The sequence below is a fragment of the Adiantum capillus-veneris genome, chromosome 6 (assembly GCF_014529385.1).
Source record: "Adiantum capillus-veneris isolate H3 chromosome 6, ASM1452938v2, whole genome shotgun sequence".
In the NCBI taxonomy this organism is placed as follows: Eukaryota; Viridiplantae; Streptophyta; class Polypodiopsida; order Polypodiales; family Pteridaceae; genus Adiantum; species Adiantum capillus-veneris.
This window is the reverse complement of record NC_140936.1, coordinates 102,779,766-102,806,370: the sequence shown is the minus strand read 5'-3', so window position 1 is coordinate 102,806,370 and position 26,605 is coordinate 102,779,766. Positions and strand designations below refer to the sequence as shown.

At 47.9% G+C, this 26,605-nt stretch overlaps 3 protein-coding genes across 7 annotated transcripts in view; 1 reads left to right on the top strand and 2 right to left on the bottom strand.

The window, feature by feature from the left end:
* The window catches only part of LOC147455998 (DUF1997 family protein, putative (DUF1997)), a 100,975-nt gene that overhangs the window by 55,485 nt on the left and 18,885 nt on the right, over positions 1 to 26,605 (bottom strand). For 4 of the 5 annotated variants that reach the window (XM_086514594.1, XM_086514593.1, XM_086514592.1 and 1 more), the window contains exons 2-3: positions 18,727 to 18,812; positions 18,410 to 18,634 (exon numbers count right to left, since the gene is read on the bottom strand). In XM_086514594.1, the coding sequence (XP_086370720.1) occupies positions 18,410 to 18,634; positions 18,727 to 18,812 (311 nt within the window). The remainder of the gene's footprint in view (positions 1 to 18,409; positions 18,635 to 18,726; positions 18,813 to 26,605) is intronic. The other variant, XM_086514590.1, reaches the window with a different exon arrangement.
* LOC147456000 (uncharacterized) lies at positions 1,828 to 3,120 on the top strand. The gene has a single exon (XM_086515173.1). It carries the CDS (start codon positions 1,828 to 1,830, stop codon positions 2,629 to 2,631), a length of 804 nt encoding a protein of 267 aa, XP_086371299.1. The 3' UTR covers positions 2,632 to 3,120.
* LOC147455999 (uncharacterized) lies at positions 3,993 to 4,761 on the bottom strand. The gene is made up of 4 exons (XM_086515375.1): positions 4,712 to 4,761; positions 4,569 to 4,615; positions 4,270 to 4,314; positions 3,993 to 4,162 (listed from the first exon to the last, which is right to left on the bottom strand). The coding sequence occupies exons 1-4, from the start codon at positions 4,759 to 4,761 to the stop codon at positions 4,086 to 4,088; spliced, it is 219 nt and encodes a 72-aa protein (XP_086371501.1). The 3' UTR covers positions 3,993 to 4,085.

The following is a 26,605-nucleotide window of genomic DNA, read 5'->3' as shown; positions in this document are numbered from 1 at the left end:
CTCTCCAAAAAAAAGTGGGGCTTGGTACACTTAAGGTTTACAAAACCACAAGTGCTCTACTTGGCGACCTTCACCAGATATCCGTTCCCCTCTTGCCACCTATGCTGCCTGCGACAGTTTCTTTTCTTTCGTTTTGTTTGTTGTTCTTATCTTTGTTTCTCATGGTTTCTGTATGTTTAGCTTGCTTGCTTGTATATGCCTTATTTCTTTTGTGTGATGCTTGTGCTGCGGATCTGCATGTGCTTGGGGTGAGTGTGTTCTCCATGACTGCTTGTGGTTGAGGTGTTTGTGCGTGTATGTTTACTTATTTAATGCTTGTTCTTTTTTGTTTCTTCTCCTGTTTGACGGATGATTTAGGTTTGGAATTGGTTTGGTGGGTATGTTGGATGGTTCCGACCTTGCCTTCAGATTTGCACCATATACTGCTTCTCCTTGCAGGTTGAAGAATGTCATAGCCCTATTGATCACCTCCCGGATTTTTGGTGGAGTCTTCTTGTGCGGTTCTCTCTCTCTCTCTCTCTCTCTCTCTCTCTCTCTCTCTCTCTCTCTCTCTCTGAGCGCGAGGCTGAACTCTGTGGCGGGCTGAGCGCGAGGGTCTCTCTGCAGCTAGGAGGACAGTTCTCTCTCTGGCCGGCTGCTGAGCGCGAGGCTGAAGGGGCCCCTGCAGACAGCAGCAAACCCTAGCGTACGACACGGATACGCAGAGTACATTTCGTCTCTCTCTCTCTCTCTCTCTCTCTCTCTCTCTCTCTCTCTCTCTCTCTCTCTCTAGCAGGAGCAGGAGCAGGTCGCGGGGTAGCAGGTTGCGCCCCTACATCCCAGGTTTCGGGTGCACACAGCAGGCCTCCCCTCCAGCGGGGGCTGGTTTCGGATACCACAGGTCACACCCTGGAAGGGCTGTTTTCATCACACTATTGCAGGTCGGAGCAGCCACAGTAGGGCTGTGCTGGGGATATCACAGAGGGCTCTATCTCGAGCTCTTGCAGCGGGGCAGTACCTCAGAAGGGGGCTGCGAGCAGGTACATTCTGCGCCCTGAGCGGGCTTGTTGATTGCGCGGGTTATCTCCAGCAGGGGGTTGCGTAGACGCTCTTTTCCTACAGGGGTTGAAGCTAGGGCAGACCCGCTGGGGACTGCATCATCTACATTCAGCCGGGTACATGCTTTGCGCCCTTCGGGGTAGCCTTCACTTGCAAGCATTCTCAAGCAGCCAGGGGCTGCGTGATATGAGCAGGACAGCTTTGGACAGTGCTGGGAGTTCAGGCATCTGGCGCAAGGCCCTCTTATCATCTGAGGTTTTACTGCATAAAAGCTGGACAGCAGCAGCTGGTGGTCAGTTACGCAGGCGAAAACAATGCCGACGGAGACATCATACGCGTAGACGTCGGCAAGAGCGCACGGGCGGCATCATCATACGCGTAGGCGGCAACAACATTCACTCAGGTAGGCGCTTTTACTCCATACGCATAGGAGGGTCATCATACACGTAGGTCAACAGACACCATACGCGTAGGTCGTCATTCTACGCGTAGGTCAGGCATCCTACATGTAGCTGGGAAGACATCATACGCGTAGCTCAGCTGGATATCATATGCGACATCATACACGTAGGTTTCAGTGGAAAATTCTGTGTGCGAAATGGTAAGTGAACCCGATACATCTCTTGCACGACAAAGCATGGAAGCAATCTCTTGTGCACAAGACCCTGCACAGGACATGGATGCCGTCAATGTCTCACCTGTTTGCAAGTCGCGAGCAAAGGCAATTTCATGCTCACGAACAAGCGGATGGCGCAGATGGAGAGGGAAATGAAGGAGTGGAAAACAGAGATGGAAGGATGGTGGAAGGAGAAGGCCAACCTCCTTCAGATGGTCTTCAATGAAGGCGCACAATGGAAGAAGGAGAAAGAGAGCCTTAACGAAGAAATACAGACACTCAAAGAAGAAGTCTCAGCCCTCAAACAGGAGCTCGCTGATAGAGTAAGATGTGGACTAGAGGAAGGCGAATTTCAGCCCTCGGTAATAGATGAAATCAAGGAAATCAAGGAACAGGCAAGGATGATCACAGAGGAAGAAAAACCGAGTGTGGCAAAAACATCTTCATGGGCGGAGATGATAACAAGGACACAGAAAAAGGTGGACGAGGCCGAAAAATGGATTGAGGTCGCCAAGAAAGGGAAAGGCCAAGAAACTCCTTGTACACCGACGCTTATCAACATGACCCTCGAAGAGGAACAAAGAAGGCGGATGCGAGCACTGCATGTGAGAGTGACTGGTCTCAAGGACATAAACAATGTGGAGAAAGAGGTCACAAGCCTTACATCCATGATGGGGATGGAGAAGCCTCTGCACACAAAGGCATGGAGGGTAGGTAAGAAAAGTGATGGCACGGGAGAGTCTTCAAAAGGGAGAGCCCTCATACTACGCTTCCCCTCGTTGGAAGAGAAGAAGGAATTCTTGAGGAAGAGGCCTACTCTCAAAAAGACAGGTATTTTCCTTGGTGATGACCTGACTCTCTCACAGCTCGCACATATGAGAGAGGTAATGCCAGAGATTACAGCGGCAAGGGAGAAGGGAAAGATGGCCTTCTATAGAGATGGACGGGTGCTGATTTTAGAGCGGCGCATTGCATGACGGTGCGAGACATATGGGACCACGCTGAAGATGGCTACCTGGAATTGTAATGGGTCTATGAGGTTGGACGTGGGTGCATTTGAGGACAGTTTCAAAGACAAGGATATTGTATTCTTCTCAGAGACTCATCAGGCCCCTGGACAGGTGATGCCACATGTGGTGGGATACAGATGGGAGACAGCTCACAGGACAAATGCGAGATCTAAGCATGGGAGTAGAGGTTCAGGAGGAGTAGCAGTCCTATTCAGAGAGGAACTACAACCATTACTGCATATTGTACGAAGAGATGATCATGCTAGATATATGTGGGTAAGACTGAGAGCTGACACATGTCGATTCCTATATATTGCCATATGTTACTTTCCTCCCAGTACATCAGTGTATGCTGCATCCAGAGGGCAGTCGCCTTTCTCTATACTAGACAAGGTTGTAAGGTACATAGTATTCAGTACGTGTTTGGTATGTACTGTACGTTGTACCGTATGGATTGGGCCATAAGGTACGTAAAATTCGTAGTATATTTTTTAAAAGCTAAAAATACAAAGAATTTCAAATTTATATACAACCTATCTAGTTTAAAAACACTGCACAATACTTAAACATAGCCACAACTTTCAAAAAACACTTAAAGTCACCCCACAAGTTAAGTAACTGCTAGAATCGAGTCCAGACCACATGGCATAGTGTAAGTCAAAAGTACATAACTGAATGCTGAATCTTGATACAAAAATAACATAGTCACTCAATAAAGAGTCTGGGTGGCTCAAGCAACAAAATAAAAAGCATAAATGAGTCATGACAAATGTCCAAGTCCTGAGACCCAAAGCACTGGGCAATCACTACTACTCAAAATCATCATCAGAGTCTGATGAAGACTCAGAGAGCATGTCTCCATCTGTCAAGACATTGCCCTCATCATCACAATCGAGCTCTCTCTCCTCTGGCACAGATGCTAGGGGTGCATCACCCTCATCTGGATCATCAGCCTCTGAACTCTGGGTGTGGATGAATCGAACAGCCTCATTGGCTCGTCTACGAGCAAGCCGAACGGGTAACTTTCCTCTGCGAATGCTCTCTCTGTGTGCAACCTCTGGATCTGCAGCAACAATGCGAAGAGGAATACTGTAAGCTCGAGAGCGAGATCTAGTGACCCGGCGATCCACGCTCTCTAGCTCCCTGTGCAACTCTCGAAGGATCTCTTGCTCATCTCTAATCCGTGCATTGACCTCCTCCGCAGTAGGATCTGCCACCATCTTCAACTATGTGGGATCCACCTACAATGACAAGACAAAAGTTAAAACATAGTCCATGATTCAACACTGTCTTTTGATCATTGACTTGTTTTCATAAATGTGCATGTAAATCTCACCTGCTTGGGTGTCCCCAAGGCATGAAAGCTGTGCACAAGCCGCATGTTAGCACGGCAATAAACCAGTCTCTCTAACTGTTTGGTGCTAAGACGATTGCGGATCTTCGTGTGAATAAGAGAGTATGCACTCCAGTTGCGCTCGCATGCCCCAGCTGAGCAATCCTACAGCAATTCAAATAGCGAACACTCATGGGTCACAAGTGTCACGTGTGACAATATAGATTCATCATTCAATAATTATAAATTATAATTCAGACTTCAGTATTCACCTGAGAAAGGATGCGCAATGCAAGGTGGCACAACTTGGGAAGGCCCTGGCGTCCATAGTTCTGCCACCATGTTAAAGGAAGCTTGGTAGCTTCCTTTCTCAATGCTACGGACCGCACAAAGGTGGGTCCTAAACTGTTCATGTAGCTACTCATCTCTGAATCCAGAATCAATTGCTCATCCTCATCATATATAATGTTCAGATATTCAGAGCGTAGCGTGAGCAATGAAGCCTCCTCAAACAATTCTTGGCTCTTGTAGAGAGGATGGACAACTGCAGCCATCCCATGGATGGGACGACGCATGAACTGCCATCGAGTCTCTACAATAGCCAAAATATCATCACGATTGCAAACAAAATAGTCACAATAAGTATGTATTTTGAAAAATTATAAATAGACATGTCACATGAGGACATTAGAGCACTTTGTAGTTTGTACTTCCCGATCCTGTGTCAATGAGGTACATCTAGAAATGTGTGTCTTCATCTGCATAAACAGATGATACACCAACCCAAGTGTAGAGCCCTCCATGTCTGTGACCCGTAGTAGTACATAAAATGGCTGTAGAGCCACTGCCAAGGACTGCACCTATGTCCAGAAGGTCTCATCAAGAACCTTTCTTTGAATGTACTTGGTCGCCTCTGACTAAGCGTGGTGCATCAATCTCCACTTTGGATCCACAACTCTCTGCAATAGTGGATCTCTCAATCTGAACAGCCTCTGAAGCACCAGATACATGTATGCAAATCTGGTCTTCGAGGGACTCATCATGTCTATTGTGCTGTGGCTCCTGAAGATTGCCAAGGCCCGGTGTTTTTTGTGGAAAAGAAGTGGTAAGCTTGGACGCACCAGACACTGTAGGCTGCACCCAGAGAAGTTTGCCTATGTCCTCCATGAGAAGGTCTAAGCAATGTGCAACGCATGGTGTCCACACAATGTGCTTGAACTCAGTCTCCACCATATCCCCCATGGCCTTGCAATTGGAGGCATTATCAGTGACCACCTACAATGAGTCATGACAAGATATTAAATGAAGTGTGGACATTATTACGTTGGACAATGTATGCAAAATTCAAATGTGCATGCCACATGGTCAGGAATCAGTATCTAACTGCACGACGTTCTCTTCCCCAACCTCCTTGATGGCCTCGCGAATATGTTTGCAGATGAACGCCACACAAAATGCGTTCTCCAGCTTTCCTTGCATCCACGGCTCGTAAGAAGTATGTGCCCAAGCAGGAGGAAACAAGGATATTGATAATGTGGAGCCTCCGCGTGTCACTCCACCCATCAGAAAGCATAGTGCATCCAAATTGTTGCCACCCAACCTTCACTGGATTCAATGCTCGGTCTAAGATCTCTTTTTGGTCGTCAAGCATGGTAGTGCGCATCTTTTGGTCATCAAGACCATTCCAGGAATCTGTAGCACCAACCTGTGAAATAGCTCTCACCATCCTCTTCCATTGATCAGTCTTCAACACATTGAATGCAATGTTGCACTCTATGAGAGTCCGCACAATCTCCATCTCTGCAACTTTCTATCGCTCTTTTACCCATGAATCACTGTGTACACGTGATGGCAATGTGGTTTGCCTTGGGCCACGTACACCCTCAACCCCACCTGCACTTGCTGCTGAAGCACTAGCACCCTCATCCTCAGCCTGTGAAACACGAGCTCTCTTTCTACTAGTGCCTGCAAATGATGGCGCTGCAGACGCAGAGCCGCCAATATCTCCAAGTAATGCATCCTGCAAGGCATCCTCTGCTACTGCTGCTGCTGCTGCACGTGCTCCCCCTGACTGTGACAATGCAGTAGATCCTGGCGGAAAATGCTCCAAAATCAAGGCATCCCTCAATGCTTGCGGGATAGCCTCGCAACCCCCACAATGTCCAGTGGTGCCAATACCAGTTAGGTGCTTCAAAACCCTGGTAATTGTACTGGTCATCTGCTCTCCGCAGTACTTGCACACCCAAGTGCGAGTCCCTGAACTTGCTTGGCCTTCTGTGTTGACAACTCTCAGGACATTGGTGTGCTCGGCCCAAAGAGGATTAGGTCGACGAGGCATGATAACTCTGCAACACAATTAACGCACACTTCAAAGTTGAATACAAAACTTACAATCTTTCGCGAGGTCAGGACTCTAGAGTGCCTCCTTGAGGCTTGCAGACTCCAAACACAAAGGGAGGGAGGGAGGAAGGGAGGGAAGGAGAAAGAACCTTATCGGTGGCATTCCACCCTTCCTTGGTCTCTGTGCAGACACTGTGCAGACTCCAGAGACTGTTTTCTGCTACTCTGTTGTGGTAATAAGAGGTATAGCATAGGTTGGCTTATAAAAAGCCTCACCCAAACAATCCGACCAGGCGGATAAGGAACCGACGGCCGAAAAAAAAATTTAAAGCACTTCACGTACGGAATCGTACCGTACGTACGGATTCCGTACGAAAGTACCGTACGGTACTGAATGCAGCCAGACGTACGTACGGAAAAAACCCTGATACTAGATGATGACATATGGGAGTTTTCTAGGGATGGTGATATCATTCTCCTAGGGGACTTCAATGCCCGAACGGGCAACTCGCAGACAATCTTCTATGACACTTCAGATGAGATGCTTAGAGAGCTGGATGTGGGCTAGTTGGGACTTGACAGATGTTCAGATGATAGAGAGCAGACGGAATATGGGAGATACCTCATGGAAATGACGACTACACATGGATTAGCTATACTTAATGGCTTACAGCGATTTCCTGGAGCAGCCAGTTTCACATGCTTTCCACACAGACATGGGGCCAGTACAGTGGATTATGTTATGACACAACCGAGCTTTATCCCCTACATTCAGGATCTCACAGTGGGAGCCAGGCCAGTGGGCATAGCAGTAGATCATGCTCTCTTGACATTGTCCGTCAAATTTCAATATAGTACAACCCAGACATCAGGAGGCAAGTCACACACCCGCTATACATTTACTCCAGAGACTGATTTCGTTTATACAGAGGAGATTTGGGACCGTCTATTGGAAGGCGCAGCTGGTACAAATGATACAGGCCTCTCAGTGGAGGAGTGCACCACTCTATTGACTGAGACACTACATGGGGCTGCATCAGTGGCATACCCACACACTCAACCGGGCAAGAGACGACATTCTGGGAGCATGCCCCAGAATAGTTGGTATGAGGAGGAATGCAAAGAGATGAGAGCCCAGCTTCAGAGGGATCTTCTTTTAGGAGTCATCACTTACAGACACTCTCGGATTGCTTTCCGACGCCTTGTGCGACGGAAGAAGCGAGCTTACCTAGCTCAGATGGAGCGAGACTTATATCAGATGTTCTTGAGTAGGGACTCAGGAGAGGCATGGCGACTCTTCCATGAGCACTCCCCTCCCCCAATGATTACTTCACCTGATGTGTGGGGCCAATCTGCGACATCATTATATACGGTTCCTGGACAGGAACCCCTTCCAGACCCTACCAAGCCTTGCCCAGCTACAAGCACTTTCTTTACACCTGAGATGGTACAAAGGGCCATCGACAGGATGAGGACTGGGAAGACTTATGATCATGACGGTCTAGTAGCGGAGCACTTTATACATGCCAGGGATATGCTGATGGAGGTTCTCGCAGTGTTGTTCAATCGTGCCATGTGTGAGGGATTACCTGAGACTTGGAGGTTGTCTAATATTGTGCCCATCTTCAAGGCTGGGGACCCTACAGAGCCTGGGAACTACCGCACTATTATGGTTGGACACACATTGGCACGGTTGTATGCATCTATTCTGGAGAACCACTTGAGTAATTGGGCAGAGGGCGAGGGTGTACGAGCAAAGGGTCGGGCCGGCTTCAGGAGGGGTTTCTCCACTCTTGATCATATTCTGACACTCAAGGCCATCATTGAGGAGGGCAGATCACATGGGAGACGGATCTATTGTAGCTTTGTGGATTTTCGCAAAGCATTTGACATGGTACCAAGAGCTCGATTGATGCGCAGACTGCAGGAGATGGGGGTGCCCATAGAGGTGATTTGGAAGATTATGGCTTTGTACAGATCAGTGGTAGGACATGTACGCACTCCGGAAGGGGTATCTGATTTAGTTCACTCTACTATTGGAGTGAAACAGGGCTGCCCATTGTCTCCTACTCTATTTGGTATGTATGTTGATGAGGTGTCTGAGTACATTGACAGAGAGGGTGACAAGGGTGCCCAGCTGGCAGGGACGTGGATCCCATTGTTGCTATATGCTGATGATATTGTGCTGATATCTGACTCACCGGAAGGTATGCAACGACATTTGGATGCACTACGTAGTTTTGCAGAGGATAGTGGACTGTGTGTAAACCTAGGTAAAACCAAGGTTATGGTGTTTAACACCACACCGCAATGGATTAGGAGATCAGTACCTACTTTCAAATATGGTCAGGAGATTGTGGAGTATACAGATGCATACACTTACCTGGGGGTAGTCTTTACTGGGCCGAGATTTTCTTTGAGAAGAGCAGCAGAGACTAGACTAACTAGAGCTGGTGCGGCTCTGGGAGGAATGGAGAGGATGTGTTCGCAGGTTCAGTTCCAGGAACCTAGGACAAAGTTATGGCTCTTTGATACTTTGGTTGCTTCTACTATGTTATATGGGGTGCAGGTTTGGGGACCTTCTATAGGCCAAGATGGCTGGAGGCGTATGGAGAAGCCCCTGGTATCTATGATCTCTCGGCTGATTAGAGCCAAGGTTTCCGTACCGCATGATATCATTCGAGCGGAATTAGCTGCCCCCCCTATGGAGATTAAGGCGCTTACCAGATCAGTCTCCTTTGTACACAATCTGTGGGATACTACCAGAGACAGATATGCCAGGGTGGCTCTAGAGTCCTCCAGACAATTAGCTCTTAATGGGGATACATCATGCTGGTTTGCACACATGGCATCATGGTTTCAAAAACATGGTTTCACCATGGACATGTTGCCTCCTTTTCAATACTCTCTACAGGCACCCTTGAGGTCTCTGACACGGGTAGAGATTAATAGACTTATTCATCAGGATCTGATCCAGCTGGACACGAGGAGGACATGGATAGAGCCGTTACAGGAGTTGGGCACAAAGATGGCTTTCTATAGAGAGCATCTTCTCCACCTCACGGGTTTGTGATTCGACCTAGCTATATGGACACGCATCTTTCTCATGGTTTGCGTTGTGCCATTGGCCAAATACGCACATCCTCACATCAGCTCGAGATTGAGACTGGCAGATTCAGAGGGACACTAGCAGATAGCAGGATATGCAGCTTATGCCATCTAGAGCCAGAGACAGAAGTACATTACATATGTCATTGCACAGTGTACTATGAGATACGAGGCCGTTTTCATTGTCTATTCAGAGAAGGTTTCGGGCCTCTATCTAGAGTCATGAGTTATGAGGATCAGAGATGTCTTGGGCTATATCTACTTGAGTTACACAGGCATAGAGAAACTTTACTGAGGAGAGCTGAAGAGAGACAACACCAGAGACAGATCACAGATTTCTTTACACTAGATATTGTACACCCAGAAGAACAGATAGAGGAGCAGCCAACAGTGGAGAGGTCTACCCGCACTACTGGCATTCTCATAGACCGAGCATTGGAGCTAGGGAGATCTAGACAACCCCGATGCAGAAGAGGAGCTACACAGTTTCGAAGGAGGCTACAGCAAAGGATTCGAGCCATACTCTTTCGTCGTCGAGAGTGCATATGAAGATGGATCTCTACTCCCCTCCCATATTTTCTTCACATTGTACTGCTTAGTTTAGGATCCCGCAGTATTTATATTTTGTTATCCTAGTTTAATTTATTTTGTTAATCTGACTTTGTATCAGATACACCGCATTGTAACTTTCTGGTCTCATAGGTCACTTTGGCCTTTTGAAGACGTTAATATAACATTTCATTTCTCTCTCTCTCTCTCTCTCTCTCTCTCTCTCTCTCTCACATTCGAAATTCTTTCCTCTGTTCTCCCGCAGCACACTCTGACACACCTACCTTAGCAGCCAACGCATCTCCATATGGAACTCCGCCTCTCTTGTGTCTTGCAGATATTGCCTCTTCAAATAGATAGTAGTTGAACTACTTTGTAGCATGAACATAATAAAGAAAAATTGCTAGGGACGTCTACCTTAGGGGTCAACACATCTGTGGAAGGAACTCGGCCTCTCTTGCCTCTTGCAGAAATTGTTTAATGTGAAGTTTGTGCACCTAAAGTGTGATTTGAAGTGGGCGAGCTATCGACTGTACTCGCTCTCCACCAGCTTCGCCTATCCCATCATCCATGTGGATTCCAAGCTAATCTTTTACCATTTGGTCAATTAAGTTACCCAGTTCTAACTAAGAGATGGACCCCTTAAGGGTGTACAATATTTAACACTATGCAATCTTGTTTTCTAAAGATTGGGAGGCATTCCCATTATGTGTTTAAGTTTCCAATCTATTCATGATCACCCTTGGGAAAAGCACAAGTTCAAGAAGAATGCACTCGACTGCTCATTGCTGTTGCTCGCTCCCCCCCGCCATCACTTGAAGCTGCCCCCTCTCGCCCTCGCGTATCCTTCTCCCCTACATGTTGATTCTGCCGCCCCTGGGTGCAGCTCCCTTGGCGCCGCAGCCTGCCTATCCGCCCCTGCCCGCCTCCTACGCCCCTGTCCACCCACCCCTTGGCAGCCCTGCCTGCTCGCCCGCCATCGCTGCATAACCACCAAAAATCCCTAAATTCACGCGCTCCCCCCCTCTCCAAACCCCCCGCCTCACTCCCCTTCCTGCCACACTATCAACCTGCTTGTAGGCTGTTTTTTCAGCCTCCTGTTTAACGCCTCGACGCCCACGTCGTCTTTTTTACAGCAATAGACACAGAATGGCGGCCCCTGCTCCACCTCAGAGGGACTCCATAGAAGGCCCCTTGCCCGACACCGCGGAGCCGACCCTTCGGCTTGCACCTTTCGCCTGAAGAGAAAGCGAGCTTGGCCCGACTCCTCTTCGATGTGGGCAAGATCACCAATGTCCAGATCATCGAGAGAGGGTATAACCAGATAGAGTTCGAGTCTCCAGAGATGACGGCCAAGGTGATATTGACGAGCCCGCTCGGCATCCGAGCAACTCGAGCTTACTTTAGACGATGGCAACATGATTTTGACCCTACTACAAATGCGCTTGAGGAGGAGGCCGACTTGCCTATTTCGGTCTGCTTCTCACGCCTGAGGAGAGAGTATCTCCCTTTACTTCCCAGGATTGGTTCCATGTTCGGGACGGTTTCGGAGTCACCACGCACTGCACCTTCAGTTGTGGCCAAGGCCGCACGTTTGCCTACTGTGTGGTTCTTGTTCGAGACACACACTCCCTCCCGAAGGTGATACTGCTGCCTCAGGCAAGTGGAGGTTGGATCAGACAGCGTGTGGAGTATTCGGGTCTCCCGAACCAGTGTTTCATTTTCAAGCAAATGGGCCACTTAGCAAAGGCCTGTCCTCGTAGGAGATCTCGACCCACTTGCGCAGCCTCCCAGGGCTGAGCAGGCCCAGCAGACAGATACCCAGGACACATAGGTTGGTACCTCGACAAAGGCCAACAACCAGCCAGCTGATGTAACAAACTTGGGCACCCCAAGTCTAGATTCTACCGCGACACAGCAGAGATTCACTTCAAAACACTTCACAAAAGACGACACGGTCCGACGTAGTTTCGTGCCAAGAGGTATTGGCCCCAAAGACGAGTGCCCTTTCGGTATTTCTTTTTATATTAATCTCTGTACAAAGTACAAGGGAGTCTCTGGGATCTCACACTCAGACTCTACGTCCAGATGCTCTGAGTAATGAGACCAAAGAGAGCTATTTATTGTTACAAGGGTTGCCAAAATGCAGAGCCCCAAAATCGGTTAAAAATAAAAGCAATTGATCTCTCAAAAGCTTCTCAACTCAAAAGCATTAATCCCCAAAAGCTGGCAGCACGATTTGCGGAAGTCCGTACTATCAGCATAAATCACGAAAGTCCATACGCTGACACGTCATCATGTCAACGCATTTTGCGGTTGTCCGTACAGTGCCATGTCAGCCTATCGGTGCAATTTCTGCATTGTTGCCACGTCAGCAGGGTGTGTGTGTGTCCGGGGGCCAGCCACGTCAGCAGTTTGTGACAGCTAATGGTTGGCAGGAGGTGCCTGGCTGCCGTCAACAGGGACGGGCTCGCCACACTACCCCCCTTGGTGGCCGTCCTTCTGCAGCTCAGCAGCATTGGGTTCTAACAGGGAACTGATTTGACCTCCTATAGCAGGAGTCCTCTGAGGAGGCCCCCTCCACCGCCTCCCCCCCCCTCCCGCTCCTCTCTCCTCGGTGGGGCCATCAGTCTCATCTCCCAACCCATCCCCCTCAGATGTAGGGGGCTGGACACACATCCGCAGTAAGACGGTCTCTTGGTAGTGCTTTTGCTATGAGTCCCATGGCTCGAGAGGGGCAGCCCCACCTGAGGACGCCTCTGTTGATCCGGACCTCTCCTTTTGCAGTAGTTCCTCGTGGTTTGACCAACTTCGACATTCGCAGATGATGGGACTTCTTCGACTACAGCTTACACGCTTCCTTGGTGACCCATCTTCCGACTTGGAGGAAGCTTGTTTTCGAAATTCGAGTTCACGTCCTCTTTTTAGCTACCCGAGGCACTAAGGCTCTAAATACAGAGGTAGGTTTCTCTCTTCCGGTGTGCGGCAGGAACCATACAGAGTGGACCCTGCACTGGCTCCAGGTCCAGGCCATTGAGTTCTTACACCACACAGGGGACTTGGGGGTGACAGACCTGTTACAGACACTTTGGTCTCTAGCCAAGTTTAGTGAGACGCCGCCAGATGCAGCAGGTTGCAAGCACATTGCGGTACACTTGTTTGTTGACACTCAGAACCCCCCGTGCTATGTATTTATACACGAGGATTCTTGGACAGAGGAGGTGGCCTTACGGACTACACGCTCGGCTTGGGTGGGACAGTCACTTCAGTCGTGCTTGTCTAGAGGTCGCTCGGATGCGGACTTCTCCCCATCCAAGCCAGCCTCAGCGATAGTGAGGTTGGCTGTTGCTGCAGCATCTCTTCTTTCTCACTGACTCCATGAGGATCATCTCATGGAATGTGCAAGGATTAGGAGGGGCCCAATTTCAACGTCAGAGGGGTCGGTTGCATCAAGAGATTCAACGATGCCTTGTGGGTGGTGAGATCGATATTCTTATGCTATAGGAGCATCATCTCTGCGAGAGCCGCATTAGACAATGTGGTCAGATTTTGCGTGGTCGCTATGAGACATTTTGGTCAGATGCATTTGGCCCTTGAGGCATCCAAGGCGGGGTATGTATGACTAGTGCGGACTCATGGCAGCAGGCCATTGTGGGCAGAGGTGTTATTGTGCTAGGCAGGGCACAGTGGATTACTATGCAGTTCAGGGTTGCCTCATGGGTTTCCTGAACATATATGCACCCAACGTGGCAAGTGCACGAGCAGAGTTTTGGTCGCATATTGTAGAGTCTTTGTTGCATGCAGAGCAGTGGTGTGTTGGGGAAGACTTCAACATGTTGGAGGATCCCTCGGACAGGATTGGAGGTGGCCATGCTTCTATGCACGGGGCTGAGTTGATAGCTTGGGAGTCTATGTATGACTATTGAGGGTTTCTGATGTTTGGCAGCACTCTGGCTTTGTGAGGCCCCCAGACAGCTTGGCTTTCTCTCGCTCTGACCGCCCTCTTCTACACCAGCGACCACATCTATGACATGGGGGATCTGCCTGCATCCTAGCAGGGACTACTTTTTCTAACCATGGGCCAGTACTCTCCATGACAGACAAACATAGGAGGGGGGGTTGCATCCTTGAGAGGATCTTGCTGGATTCAGAGCTTAGAGAGCGAGTGGAGGCACTGTGGACAGCGAGTTTGGACACCCAGGACACCCCTGCTGGTAGAATGGCCTCTCGACTGGCAGAGCTCAGTTGTTTCTGCCTCTAGGAGTCTACAGCTCGCTTGGCTACAGCCAAGGAGGAGGAGCAGCGTCTCCGACGGGGGATTGTTTCTTTGCAGAGGATGCAGAAGCAACATCCAGACAGTCCTTGGTTGGAGGAGCAGATGCAGCAAGCTAAACAAGAGGTGGCATGAGTTTGCCTTCCATCGGCAGGTATCTCAGTGGACCCAAGTGGGTGATAAGAGTTACTGGGGGGGATTTGAGACTGTGGGGCCACGCCATGCACACTTGAGTGTCAGCCAGTTGAGAAGACCGAACGGGTCAATTGCTTCAGAGCCCGAGGATATGCGTACAGTTCTACTGACTTTTACCGTGTTCTACTGTAGGTTGAGCCTCAGTTAGAATGTTAGGAGGCATGGAGAGAGCAGGTCTAGGCATAGATGCCTTGCCTTGTTACTGAGGAGATGCGATAGAGACTAGAGCTCCCTCTTAAGCTAGAGGAGCTCCATGAGTCCCTCAGAGCACTCCCCCGTGGTAGCTATCCAAGGGAGGACGGTTTGACTCCCAGCTTCTTTTTGGAGTACTCGGAATTGCTTGGTTCAGATCTTTGCAACGCATTTCAGTACACCCTGCACACTGGTGAGATGCCTAACAGCATGAGTGAGGCCCTGATCTACCTTATTCCCAAGGAGGGAGGCTCCTTGGATGAGATGATGACACATCACTATCCTCAACTCATCATACAAAATTCTGGCAAAGGCTCTGAGCTTGAGGATTCAGCCGCTACTCGAGAGCATCATACATGGGACCCAGACAAGTTTTGTCAAGGAGCGTAGTATCCTTGACAACATCTTCACTCTTTGGGAGGCCTCTGCCGTAGTGCGTCTCTGAGGAGAGGATTTGGTGATACTTCTTATCGATTTTGAGAAGGCCTACGACAGAGTTGACTGGGACTTCCTGGAGGCACTCTCTGCAGGATGGGTTTCTCAAATGCTTGGATCAAAGGTGTGTCAGCTCTCTACAAGCATGCGTACAATCAGATGCTCTTGGCAGGGGGAAGAGGGGAACGCTTCTTGCTCACGCGTTCGGTCAGACAGGGTTGCCCTCTTGCCCCCATTCTCTCTCTGTTCTATGCTAAGGCGATGAGCAGATTCTAGGTTCTCAGCAGGTTGGTTTGCGTGGTCTTGAGCTTCCTATTAGGGCAGATGAGCTTCTTGACGTTGAGTTTGCCGACGACTCAGCCTTGTACTTGAAGGGCCAAGAGGCCAATCTGCACAGGTGTGAGCAGGATCTTGAGGTGTTCTGTTGTGCATCAGGCGCATTGATCAACTGGAGGAAGACTATAGCTTTCTGGGTTGGCAATGTTCCTACACCGGATTGGTCTCCAAGAGAGGGTTTTAGATGGATCCACCCTCGGACTACAGTTCAATACTTGGGTTGTCATGTTGGCCTGGACTTGTCCCCCGAGCATCAGACTCCTCCCCTCCTCCTGTCCATTAGGAGGAAGTTGTTGCATTGGAGTTCCGAACGGCTCTCTTTGGTAGGCAGAGTTGTAGTGGCCAACCAGGTGTTGTTGGCTACTATGTGATACATCATGTCTTGCTGGATTTTCTCGAGCTCCTGTATTAGCCAGCTTCAGAGGCTGATTAGGAACTTTCTTGGTCAAGGCACGACACCCAGTTAGCCCGGGCCAAAGTAGCCTGGCAAGTCATTACCATCTTCTCAGGGGGGGCTGGGGACCATTGACCTAGCACAGCAAAGGAGAGCCCTTCTTGGAAAGTTTGTTATCAGAGAACAGCTTCCAAGGGAGGAGCCCTGGAAGGAGTTGTTGCTTCACCAACTTCGAGCTCGAGTGCCTCATGCAGGAGGCCCTTGGAGCCCTTCCATCAGGTGGATCTTCACAAAGATACGCAGAGTTGGTCTGAGCAAGAGATTGGAGGATCGGTTTTTTGTGAGCCTACTTCGGTCTTGGGAGCAGCTAAGGAGTGGCCTAGAGCAGCACCAGCCCAATTGCATAGAGGAGCATTTGAGACAGCCCCTTGTTGGGAACCCCATGGTTTGTACTCAGAGAGGCCACCTGGTTGGTAGTAGGCCTCAAGGGTCCCATGGCAGAGGACCCGGCCCGCACTCTCGACGACTGGCTTCAGTTTTCAGGTTTGCCAAAGGAGGTTCAGAGCTTCCACCTACGAGGCATGAGAGGGGTGCACAACATGTGCCAAGACATCACAAACGCTTTACCAGCGGAGTGGCTAACCCCTCTAGAGACAGCAGCTCCGAGATGGATGGGGGCCTTCACACAATTGGAGGTCCTCATCGCAATTTGTGCTTGCTCAGAGTCCGTACCCCCCATGTTCTTCGAGATCCAGGGCGAGGGTCGACTACATAGAGTCTCAATAGAGGCTCAATAGGTTGCAGAGTGTTGTTTTCAGAGGATGCGAGTAGTGGGCATCTGTGGGAGGACCTGTGTCACGGATCCTAACCAAGCAGCTCTTGAGACACGCCATTGAAGGCTTTGGGCTTGGGAGAGTTGCCCTCTGGCACGAGCGTAGTGGGACCTTGGAGAGTGGTTTTGAAGAGACCCCTTCTCTTCAACCGACCATCCTAAGATCCCTTTCTTTCAGTACATTGTTCGATTGGGGCGTCACATACTAGCTGCACGGAGAGAGGCTCGTCTTGCTATAGCACTTCATTGGCAGGAAGAGGGTCTCACAGCTGACTTCTTGTCAGGCTTTTAGGAGCGGTTGTGGGACTCCACAGCCGAGGCGAGTCACTTTGTTCCAGAGCTACAGCAGTGGGGAGCTGGCTGGTACATAGTGGACTTTCGGCAGCTTGTGCAACTTGTGACCACCCTCTGGAGAGTCAGTGTCATTGTCTATGGGACTGCCCCATGGCACAACAGGTTTGGCTTCAGGTTCTTCGGCTGATGCCAGCTCTTTCCACAGCGCGACAATACACTTGGGGTGTTGCTGCTTGGTCCACCCTCATGGGCCCTGCGCTTCAGTTTGAGCTATCTTCCACCTGCAGGATGATAGTGATCCAGGGGGGTCGACCTACACTCCAGCTTGCTACAGAGCTTACCCCCCAGGAGTGGTGCAGTGAGAGAGGTGTGATGGGAGCTCGTCCGTGGCCTGACACTTTGGTTCATTTGGCGGGCCCGTTGCTTTTGCATCTTTGAGGCTCGTGAGTCGTCCTATCCCACCGGCAAAGACTTCGTGACTTTTGGCTGGAGTTGATCCATACTCTCAAGGGTCAGTTCGAGAGCCTTCAGGGCAGCTCCGACCGCACGCGGGAGCGCGCAGAGAGGCTTTCCTGCGACTTTGGCGCCCAAGGCCCTTCTTCACCATGGTCCAGGGTGAGCCCAGATGGCACTACCACCCACCTGTGTGGCTCTTTCCTCCTCCCATCTCTTGATTTAGCCCCCATTGTACATATTCTGTTTTTCATTGGAGAGTCTCCCCTTATGGTTGATGTAGCCCTCTCTAGTGTAGGTGGTTGTAGCCCTATGGGCAGCTTTCTTAACTAATGGAAGGATCTTTTCTCGGGGGAAACAAATTGATCACCCTTGGGATAATGATATGGTGGCTTTTTTCTCTTTTTCACTAGGCTGTGAAAAATGCTCACATTGGATTTCAAGCTAATGTTTTTTTTTTTGGCTATTTAACTTTTAAGTGGGGCAATTGGTTTTACCAAAGGCTTTAGCTCTTTGGCCCCTTTTTGTGATGGAGGATGATTGAGTGTTACGTCCCTAGACATCTAAGATGGGCACTTGAGTTATGTCCAGTGAGTGTGAACAAGGCCTTAGGTTAGGATGCCAATGAAGCCCTAAAACAGGACCCTACACTTCTTTGTGAGCTATGTTGTTGTGTGATCACCACCATATAGACCCTAGGCAGTGCGCGCTTGGACACCCTTGCTAGGGTGTATGCAGCTCTTAGAACAGCGGTAATGGCAGCAACTTTAATGCTATTTTGAAGGACCAACCGGAATCTAATCAAGCTTTACCCACATTACATAGATTAATTAAATTGAAAGATTGAAAAATCAAAAGATACAATTCTAGCTAAGCTCTGTATTCAGAAACAAAACTTGTCTGTGGGACCTCCATTTCATACAGCAAAGACATAACACTATTTGAACTAGAACAAATCAGTTGATGGTAAAACTGTGAAAGACATCTCATTGCTTTGAAAAACATTTTTACCTGAAAATGTTAGAGCCAATATATTCATGGCTTTGCAAAGCATTAACATTTAGCATTGACTCCATTCCCGCTCTTTGAGATAGAAAATCACACAGTGGTCTTGGTGCTCCTAATGTACTACGATGAGTAGGAAGCGGAAGAATCTGGTTTTGTTGCACCTTCAGATGGGCTACCTTCTTCTTTGAAGGTGTTTTCTCATTATTTTGGAGCTGGTAAAATATTCTGCTGGGGACACTTCAGTGTCAGAAGAGTACACTAAAACCAAAAAAGTAAGATTTAAGAGACCAGAAAAAATTAGACACAGGTTTAGTCCTAACCTTAATGATGAGTGCTTCCGAACACTTGGTTTGGACTGATCAAATGTAAAGTAGCATGACTGTTCATTAGCATGGCCAGTCACAAACTGCAGCAGTGATAAGCAATTATATTAGAAACCATCAGACAAATTAAACACATTCTAATACTGTATGAGGTCAATTGAGTTCATTCCTCATGCCCTGGCACGTGCATAAATATCTGTTTTCCTTTCTCAAATTAAGCAGCAATACTTACCAGATAGCCCAAACAATGGGTCTTTGGTTTAAAGATGTAATGACCATCAACCAGATTAGTTAGCCCCCTCTATTTGCTGAATGCCTTTGAGTTCAAATTGCTCACAATGGGATTCATGAGAGGAGCCATAGTTTTGTGAAGAGGTACAAGCAGCTCAAGAAGCAGGGTAAGTTGCAGAAGCCACACACTAAGAAAGGTCAACCTGTTGATAAAGAAGCATGTGATGATTCTAGAGACAAACATGCATCCGTAGGTGAAGAAGATGAGTGTGAGGATGAGCTCTTGGAAGCAGAAATTCGTGTCTTGCACAATAGTAATGATGAAACAGATTGATCTAATGTGTTCATGCCCTCATGGAAAAGTGGGGGCAAGCTTCATGTAGAGCCTGAGGGAACATTCAAGAGACTTCCGATGTTTCAAGATATTGTGGGTCCAAATTTGGGACAGATTCCAAGAGAGTTCACAGAAATCCAGCTCTTTTTGTCTCTTTTTCCGCTTGATTTGGTAGATATGATCGGTATGCTATGGCGAAGCGAGAACAAACTGTTAGCAGAGCATGAGTCTACTCAAAAGAGGAATGCATTGGCGTTTATGGGCTTCTTGGGTGTTTTGGTTGGCATGGCATTGTAATTTATGTCAGATAAAAAACTATTACTGGAAGGGAGAGACTTGCGGTGTGGTTTACTATCCTAATTATGTAGAGAAGATACGGCAGACAATATATCAGCAAACAAAGATTTTTACATGTTCGTCACAATTCCCAACAACCACTTGTAAAGAGGACACGTTGGATATGGGAAAAACACACACAGAGCACTCACAACATGCCTCTCTATAGCCCAGGCCTAAAAAGGCACCCAGACCCTTTCAAAAAATTTTAACAATTCTCTCTCTCTCTCTCTCTCTCTCTCTCTCTCTCTCTCTCTCTCTCTCTATATATATATATATATATATATATATATATATTATATACATCAGTATCTAAAAGGCTATATATATACTTTTGGATACTATCAGAGAGCTCCATTGTATCAGCTCACCCTTTGTATTCCCCTTGTATCAGCTTTCACCCCACCCCTACTCACTATTTTCTTTTCTTTTCAGTTCTTTGTACTTTTTGTACCCAGACCTAGACCTGGTATTAGATTCACCACATGTAACCTTCTGGTCTCATAGGTCATTTTGGCCTTTTGAAGACGTTAATATTACATTTCATTTCATCTCTCTCTCTCTCTCTCTCTCTCTCTCTCTCTCTCTCTCTCTCTCGGGTGTGTGTGCACGCTAATAAAAGAGGAAAATGGTATAACCTTTCTATCACCCAAGTGTGGTAGATTGGTTATGCCATTTCCCTCTTGAATAACAAGTCTTCAGTTCAACTCTCCTCGTCGGCTAGATCTTTAAGCTCTCTTGGGATAGTTTCCTACAACGTTAAAACTCTCTTCTTCTTCTTCTTCTTCTTCTTCTTCTTCTTCTTCTTCTTCTTCTCTCTCTCTCTCTCTCTCTCTCTCTCTCTCTCTCTCTCTCTCTCTCTCTCTCTCTCTCTCTCTCTCTCTCTCTTCTTCTCGGTTGTAAGGTGCAGCAACAGTGAATGTTGAACTTTGCTCAAGATGAGTGCTCCGAACTGTGCTCAAGGGTTCCTTTTACTTACGAAAGGGAGAGCCTTCCGTTCCTTTAGTGAGAGAGTGCAATGGACACAAACAAAGTGGATAAACACTGTGAATGAAGGTGCATGAGACTGAGAGATAGAGAGAGAAGAATACGACACCAGAATGTTGTCAAACCCTCCTCCGAAGGCCCCACTCTCTATGACGACTTATGATTGCACAAATCTCTACAATGCTCGGACTTGCCGACGATGTCGACGACAATGAGGACGACGACGAGACGGCTGAAATGCTAATAGCTGAAATCTGCAAATCTTTATCTGCTGAATTTTGACTCTATGTCGGTGGCGATATCGATGGCGACGATGCAACGATGACGCGCTGAAAACGCAGATGCTGAAATCTGCGTTTTCCGGGCTGAATCTGCAAACGTCGCGGGATCTGACCGTGCGGTGAGGATCTGCTGCGGGAAGGTGAGATCTGCGAGGTTTGGGACTTCTATTGTGGGTGCTAACTGCTGAAAACTGAAACGATGGTCTTCTTGTTGTCTTGTCGCGCCGGAACTGCGAAAACGCTGAGGTCCAGGCTGATCCAAAAACGCTAGGCTGGTCTGCTGTGGTTCTGTCACCAGGCTGATGCAGAAACAAAAACGCTGGCTGATCTGAGTTCTTGTCCAAAAAACGCTAGCCCATCTGTTGTGGAGCAAAAACGCTAGGTATCTTGGGGTCCTACTGAGAAGTTGCCTGTGAACACACCGGTTCCTGCTGCCTCTTCTGCCAAAAAGTGCTAACTCTGGTTTGCTTATATATTATCTTAGCAAAATTGCCCTACCTAGTTCCCAACAAAAGTCACTTCAAAATAATAAGTGAAAAATGTCAAAAATAGGAAAAATAGGTTTTAATGCACTGGAAAATTCCCCTGATGGATTCTAATGGTAATTCTGATGGTCATGCTGTGTGCAACCAGAGGATATGCATCTAGTCTAAGTGTCTGGACATGCACGGTCTGCGAACAGACTCACAAAAGTGCCAGATCACTTCCTATTCTAGAGTGACTTGACTAAACTGAACCCTGGTCATGTTGTAGCTTGTCCACGAACACATAGGGTTGGATGTGTCACGTGACATCGGTCATCCCGTCGCCCACGGATGAGGGGGCCCTCTTGACATCGACGCAGATTGCGACAGAGGATCCATACCATACTGGCACGACATAGGAGCCATCCCGACAGAGTGCCTACCTTGGAGGACAATGAATCTTTATAGCCTTTTGGATACTGATGTATATGTATATGATGCCTCGACTGTCAGAGAGCTCCATTGTATCAACTCACCCTTTGTATTCCTTTTGTATTAGCTTTCACCCCACCCCTACCCACTATTTTCTTTTCAGATCTTTGTACTTTTTGTACCCAGACTTGGTATTAATTTCACCACATGTAATCGTTTGGTCTCATATGTCATTTTGGCCTTTTGAAGACATTAATATTACATTTCATTTCATTCTCTCTCTCTCTCTCTCTCTCTCTCTCTCTCTCTCTCTAAACCTAAGCCTCAGCCTCAACCCCTGCGAGTCTCCCCTAGGCAAGGGCAGCCCTGTGGGGGGCGTTAATGCCCAAGCTCTGCCCATGCCCAAGATCTACTCGTCAACAGCGCGTTTTTTATTTGCTGCGACATACTCGTCAACAGCGACCTACTCGCATGCGCGTTTTTCTTCTGCGACACTCTCGTCAACAAGGCGTCTACTGCTGTGGCGACTTGCTCGTCGGCACAACTGCTCAACTGCTCTGGTTAACTCCTCACCTTCTGTGCTACCACCACCCCAAAGCCTTCTCCCTTTGTCTCAACCCGTCGAACTGAATCCCCACCCTCTGCTCATCGATACCAAAGCTTGGCTTCATACCTCCAAAAAATTTAAATCAACATAAGCCTTCAATCCCACACACCACTGCGTGCCCAACAGAAATTTCCGACTCGATGTCGTCTTTTGGCACCCCTACTGCGCGCAAGAGCTTTCTTGCGGTGGCAGCGGCACCAAGGAAGGACCCCGCGGCCCGCCAAGAAGCACGAATCACAGCCCTTGAGGCTCATATTCAAGAACTCGTTGGGGAGAATGAAAGACTCAAAGAACGTCTACGCAAGCTTGAAGATGCGAAGGAAGTAGAGAGCCAAGCTCTGCTTGAAAAAGCACACGCAATCGAAGCCTCACTTACAGAAACTGTCATGGCAGTGTAGAAAGAATCACTTGAAGCAACACATAAGAAGATTGACACCAAGATACAGGCAGCCCTACAAGAATCTCTTGGCCTCAAGGTCAGGATTGGGGGGCTACACTCACCATGGTGTACCACGGAGGACACCCTCGAGGAAGCAATCATCAAGCTCAATGACATTCTTCAATCTGTCTACATCAAGCCCGAAACTGTTTCCTGGATCAACGATACACATAGACATGTGCCATCCGAGCATTGCACACTCACTTTCAAGGACAAAGCTGAGCGTCTGAACCTGCTATGTCAATCTCGACTTCTCAAGGGAAAAAAGCTTTGGATTGCTGAAGAATTAACCATGAATCAACTCAAGAGTAAAGCGAGCGAGCTCAAGAAGATGCATGAAGCACGTAAACAAGGTAAATGGGTAGTCTACCGGGGTGGCTCATCCAGGAGTTTCGAAACCCCAAACCATCCCTCCCCTCAGCCGACCCTCCTTAGGTTTGTGTTTTCTCTTTTTCTCTACTCTACCCTCTTGATGGACCCTCAATCCTTAGCTGATATGTATCAGCCCGCACTGAGAAGGAATTGTTGTAATGTGTTTTTGGTTCCATGGGTCATATATGACCTCCGTGGATGATAATTCAATCTCTCTCTCTCTCTCCAACACAAATGGCCCCAGATGAGCACTCAGTCGGCACCACAACGCAAGAGATAAGTATAAAAGAAGAGGGAAAGGGAAGATGGCAAAGAAATTGATGTGTGAAAAGGGCTAGCTTCAATTAGATAGCATTTACAAGCCTTCCTTCAAAAGAAACTCCTCACCTCTTCTCTGTAGTGCAGAAAAAAAAAAACCCTTCCTGTTGCCAAAACGTTCAAAAAAAAGGTGTCTTTTTACATATTTAGCAACCACTTCTTTATCTCACACTTGTCGGTCTCGGATTGGGAATTTCCTAAATGACCCGCCACCCGCATGGGAACCACCCCTTGAACCCCAATTTATGAGGCCTTGCGGAAGTGCCAGTAGGTGGGAGGGTACCCTCACATAAAAGAAAGAGGCCCTTTGGCCCCCCCAAGTGAGAAACTGCCCCAAGCGGACAACGCTAACAACCACCGGATCTGCCGCCACCACTGACAAGGCCAAAAGCACCACCACGTAGAGCCAACACACAGTGCCACATGCCTACGCAAAGGGGAGGGGGAGCTCCATAGCCATGAGCTCTCCTCCCCTCTTGTTGTCTTATGAGAGGACCCAACCCTCTGTATACCATGTTTAACCAGCATGTACAACGCATAGGGCTTTACTATTTCAATTACCTGTTAACTTTACACAGAGCACTGAGAAGGAAAGAGAACACAGATGTGTCCAGCGACTAGAATGTCACTGCGCACACGAGACCGACACCCTGTATGCCCCAAAGACTGGCGCCCCTTTCGGTTTTTTCTTATTCAATTTAAGATAGACAATCCGACCACTTAGTACAAGCTTTCACAAAGCTGTCCAAACCTGGAGAGGGCTGAAAATGCGGGTTTCCGACCTGATTTCGGCAACATAACGGCGCAAAAACCCCTGTAGGCCAAAAGTACCTGTCTAGGGCGAATTCCCTCGCTATCTGGTAGCTTTCTGGTGAGCTGTCACAAAAATTCAGCGGGCTGTAGTTCTCTGTTTTTCACTGCCGGGTGCCCAAAAGCCTGTACACGCATCCCAAGGCTCTCATGAAGCTCCTCTGGTGTTCCCTTGCAGTTTAGGTGTGAAACCCTAAACCTGCAGAAAAACACAGCAGGCTGTAATTCCCTATTTCAGATCGTTTTTAGCGGAGCGAACACGCCTACGCGTGTCCCAAGGACTCCCGCACGCAATGGGAAATTTCCCTTGTGAATTGGACGAGTTTTCACATAAGAAAACTCTCCAAACTCGCAATCTTTCGCGATGGAACTGTGCGTACCTTTGGGGGATTAGCAAATAGCTAATCGGGTTCCTGTTTAGAAGGCTCTTCCCTTGGCAAACGTGCATAAACCCCCAGAACTGTACATATTCATCTGAGTAGCCCAACTAGTGGGGCATTACCATATGTGCCAAAGGGGGGAGAGAGATGTACGAGAGCAAGTCATAGCACTACATGAGACAGAGGAGAAGGCAAGCTTTCCATTAAAGCTGTAGACCTGCACCCACTACTCACACACACTGTAGGTCACTTAATGGCAAAAATCAGCCCTCAACCTCATTTGGGCGCCTCCTCTTGCTGAGGTGTCCTGCACGCTGCTCTCCTCCTGCCAAGTGTCCAGTTTGCCTTTTTAAGTTAAAACCCTAGTTCCCACTCACTTATAGAGTTGTAAGTGACTTTTCGAGTGGCCCAAATTTCATTTGGTGCACACAGGCTTCCATACTCATCAGAATTCAGTGCTAACTAGCCCGACCAATCCCAGACTGACCGACCTAGACTCCCGATGCGAGAAACCTGTTCGGCCACAGCCGTTTCACACTGGCCATGCAATGTCCACTTGCACCTTTTCAAGGGTTCCGAGGAAAACAAGTAAAAGTAAAAAATAAATAAAAATATCTAGTACTTATTTATGGAAGGCAACAGGAAAAATACACCTCCTGGTGACACACCCCACCCTTGAAAGATTGCAAGCGACCTCGCTTGCATGCCAATAATACATGTCAATATCTCCTAATATCACATATATTCGATGATCGGAATCCAAGATATACATGCTTCCGGAAATGTAGTGTTGGACGATTAAACAATCCCAACAACTTAGCTACCACACATATATCAAGCATAGAAGTCTTCTAGTATACTCTCAAGCACAAACTTCTCTAGCTAAATTCTGTATGGAAAGAGTAGATACAATTGCTTAACTACGCTCTTGAGCATCACGATCCATGCTCTTGCCTTGTTCCAAAAAGGTCACATCAAATCACTGTGGGTTCCATCTGAAAGGCTTCAAGGTACAATTGCAATAGCTGAAGTGAATCAACCAATTCAGACTCTTCCATCCATTTGGCATCCAAAGATGGACAGTTCTTGAACTTCACCAAGTAGCGTCTTGCAACCTTTCCTCTAAACTTCCTTTCCTTATGTGCCAATATCTGTTCAAGAACAAGGATCTCATCCAATTCTTCCACTTCGGGTTGTTCCTCATCAAGCATATCCTCCGGCACATTACCAACAAAGGGTCTTAGAAGGCTGACATGAAAGCATTATGTATTTTCCAGCCTTCTAGTAGCTTCAACCCGTAAGCTACATCCCTGATCTTTTCTGAAATCTGAAAAGGACCATAATATCGCATACTGAGCTTAGGAAACAAACGTTCCTTGCCTTTCCTTTTCCTTAACCTTGTCTTTTCAAAGCGCAAAAGCACCCAATCACCAAGTGAAAATAAAGTTCACGACGGTGACGATCAGCAACTTTCTTTTGCTTAGCCCGAGTCTTCTCAAGAGCAATCTTTATCTTCTTGTATGTTTCATCCACATCTTGCACATACTTGTCTGCCTCAAAAATCTTGTCCTTAGTCTACAAAATGGGCGGGACTTTTATCCCTCCTTCCACTATCTCAAACGGTGCCTTACCTGTTGACGTATGCAATGTTATTGTAAGCATATTCAACCAATGGGAGATGGTGTTCCCAAGTTGCCTTGTGCTCTGACACATAACATTTGAGCAGATCCAAGACATTAGAATTTGCCTCTTCTGACTGCCCATCAGTTTGCGGATGAAACGAAGAAGAGAACTTTAGCGCAATGCCTTTCAGAAAAGACTCGTCATACGTGGATCCCTGTGACAATTCACTGAGGCATTCCATGATATTTAAAGATATTGCTCA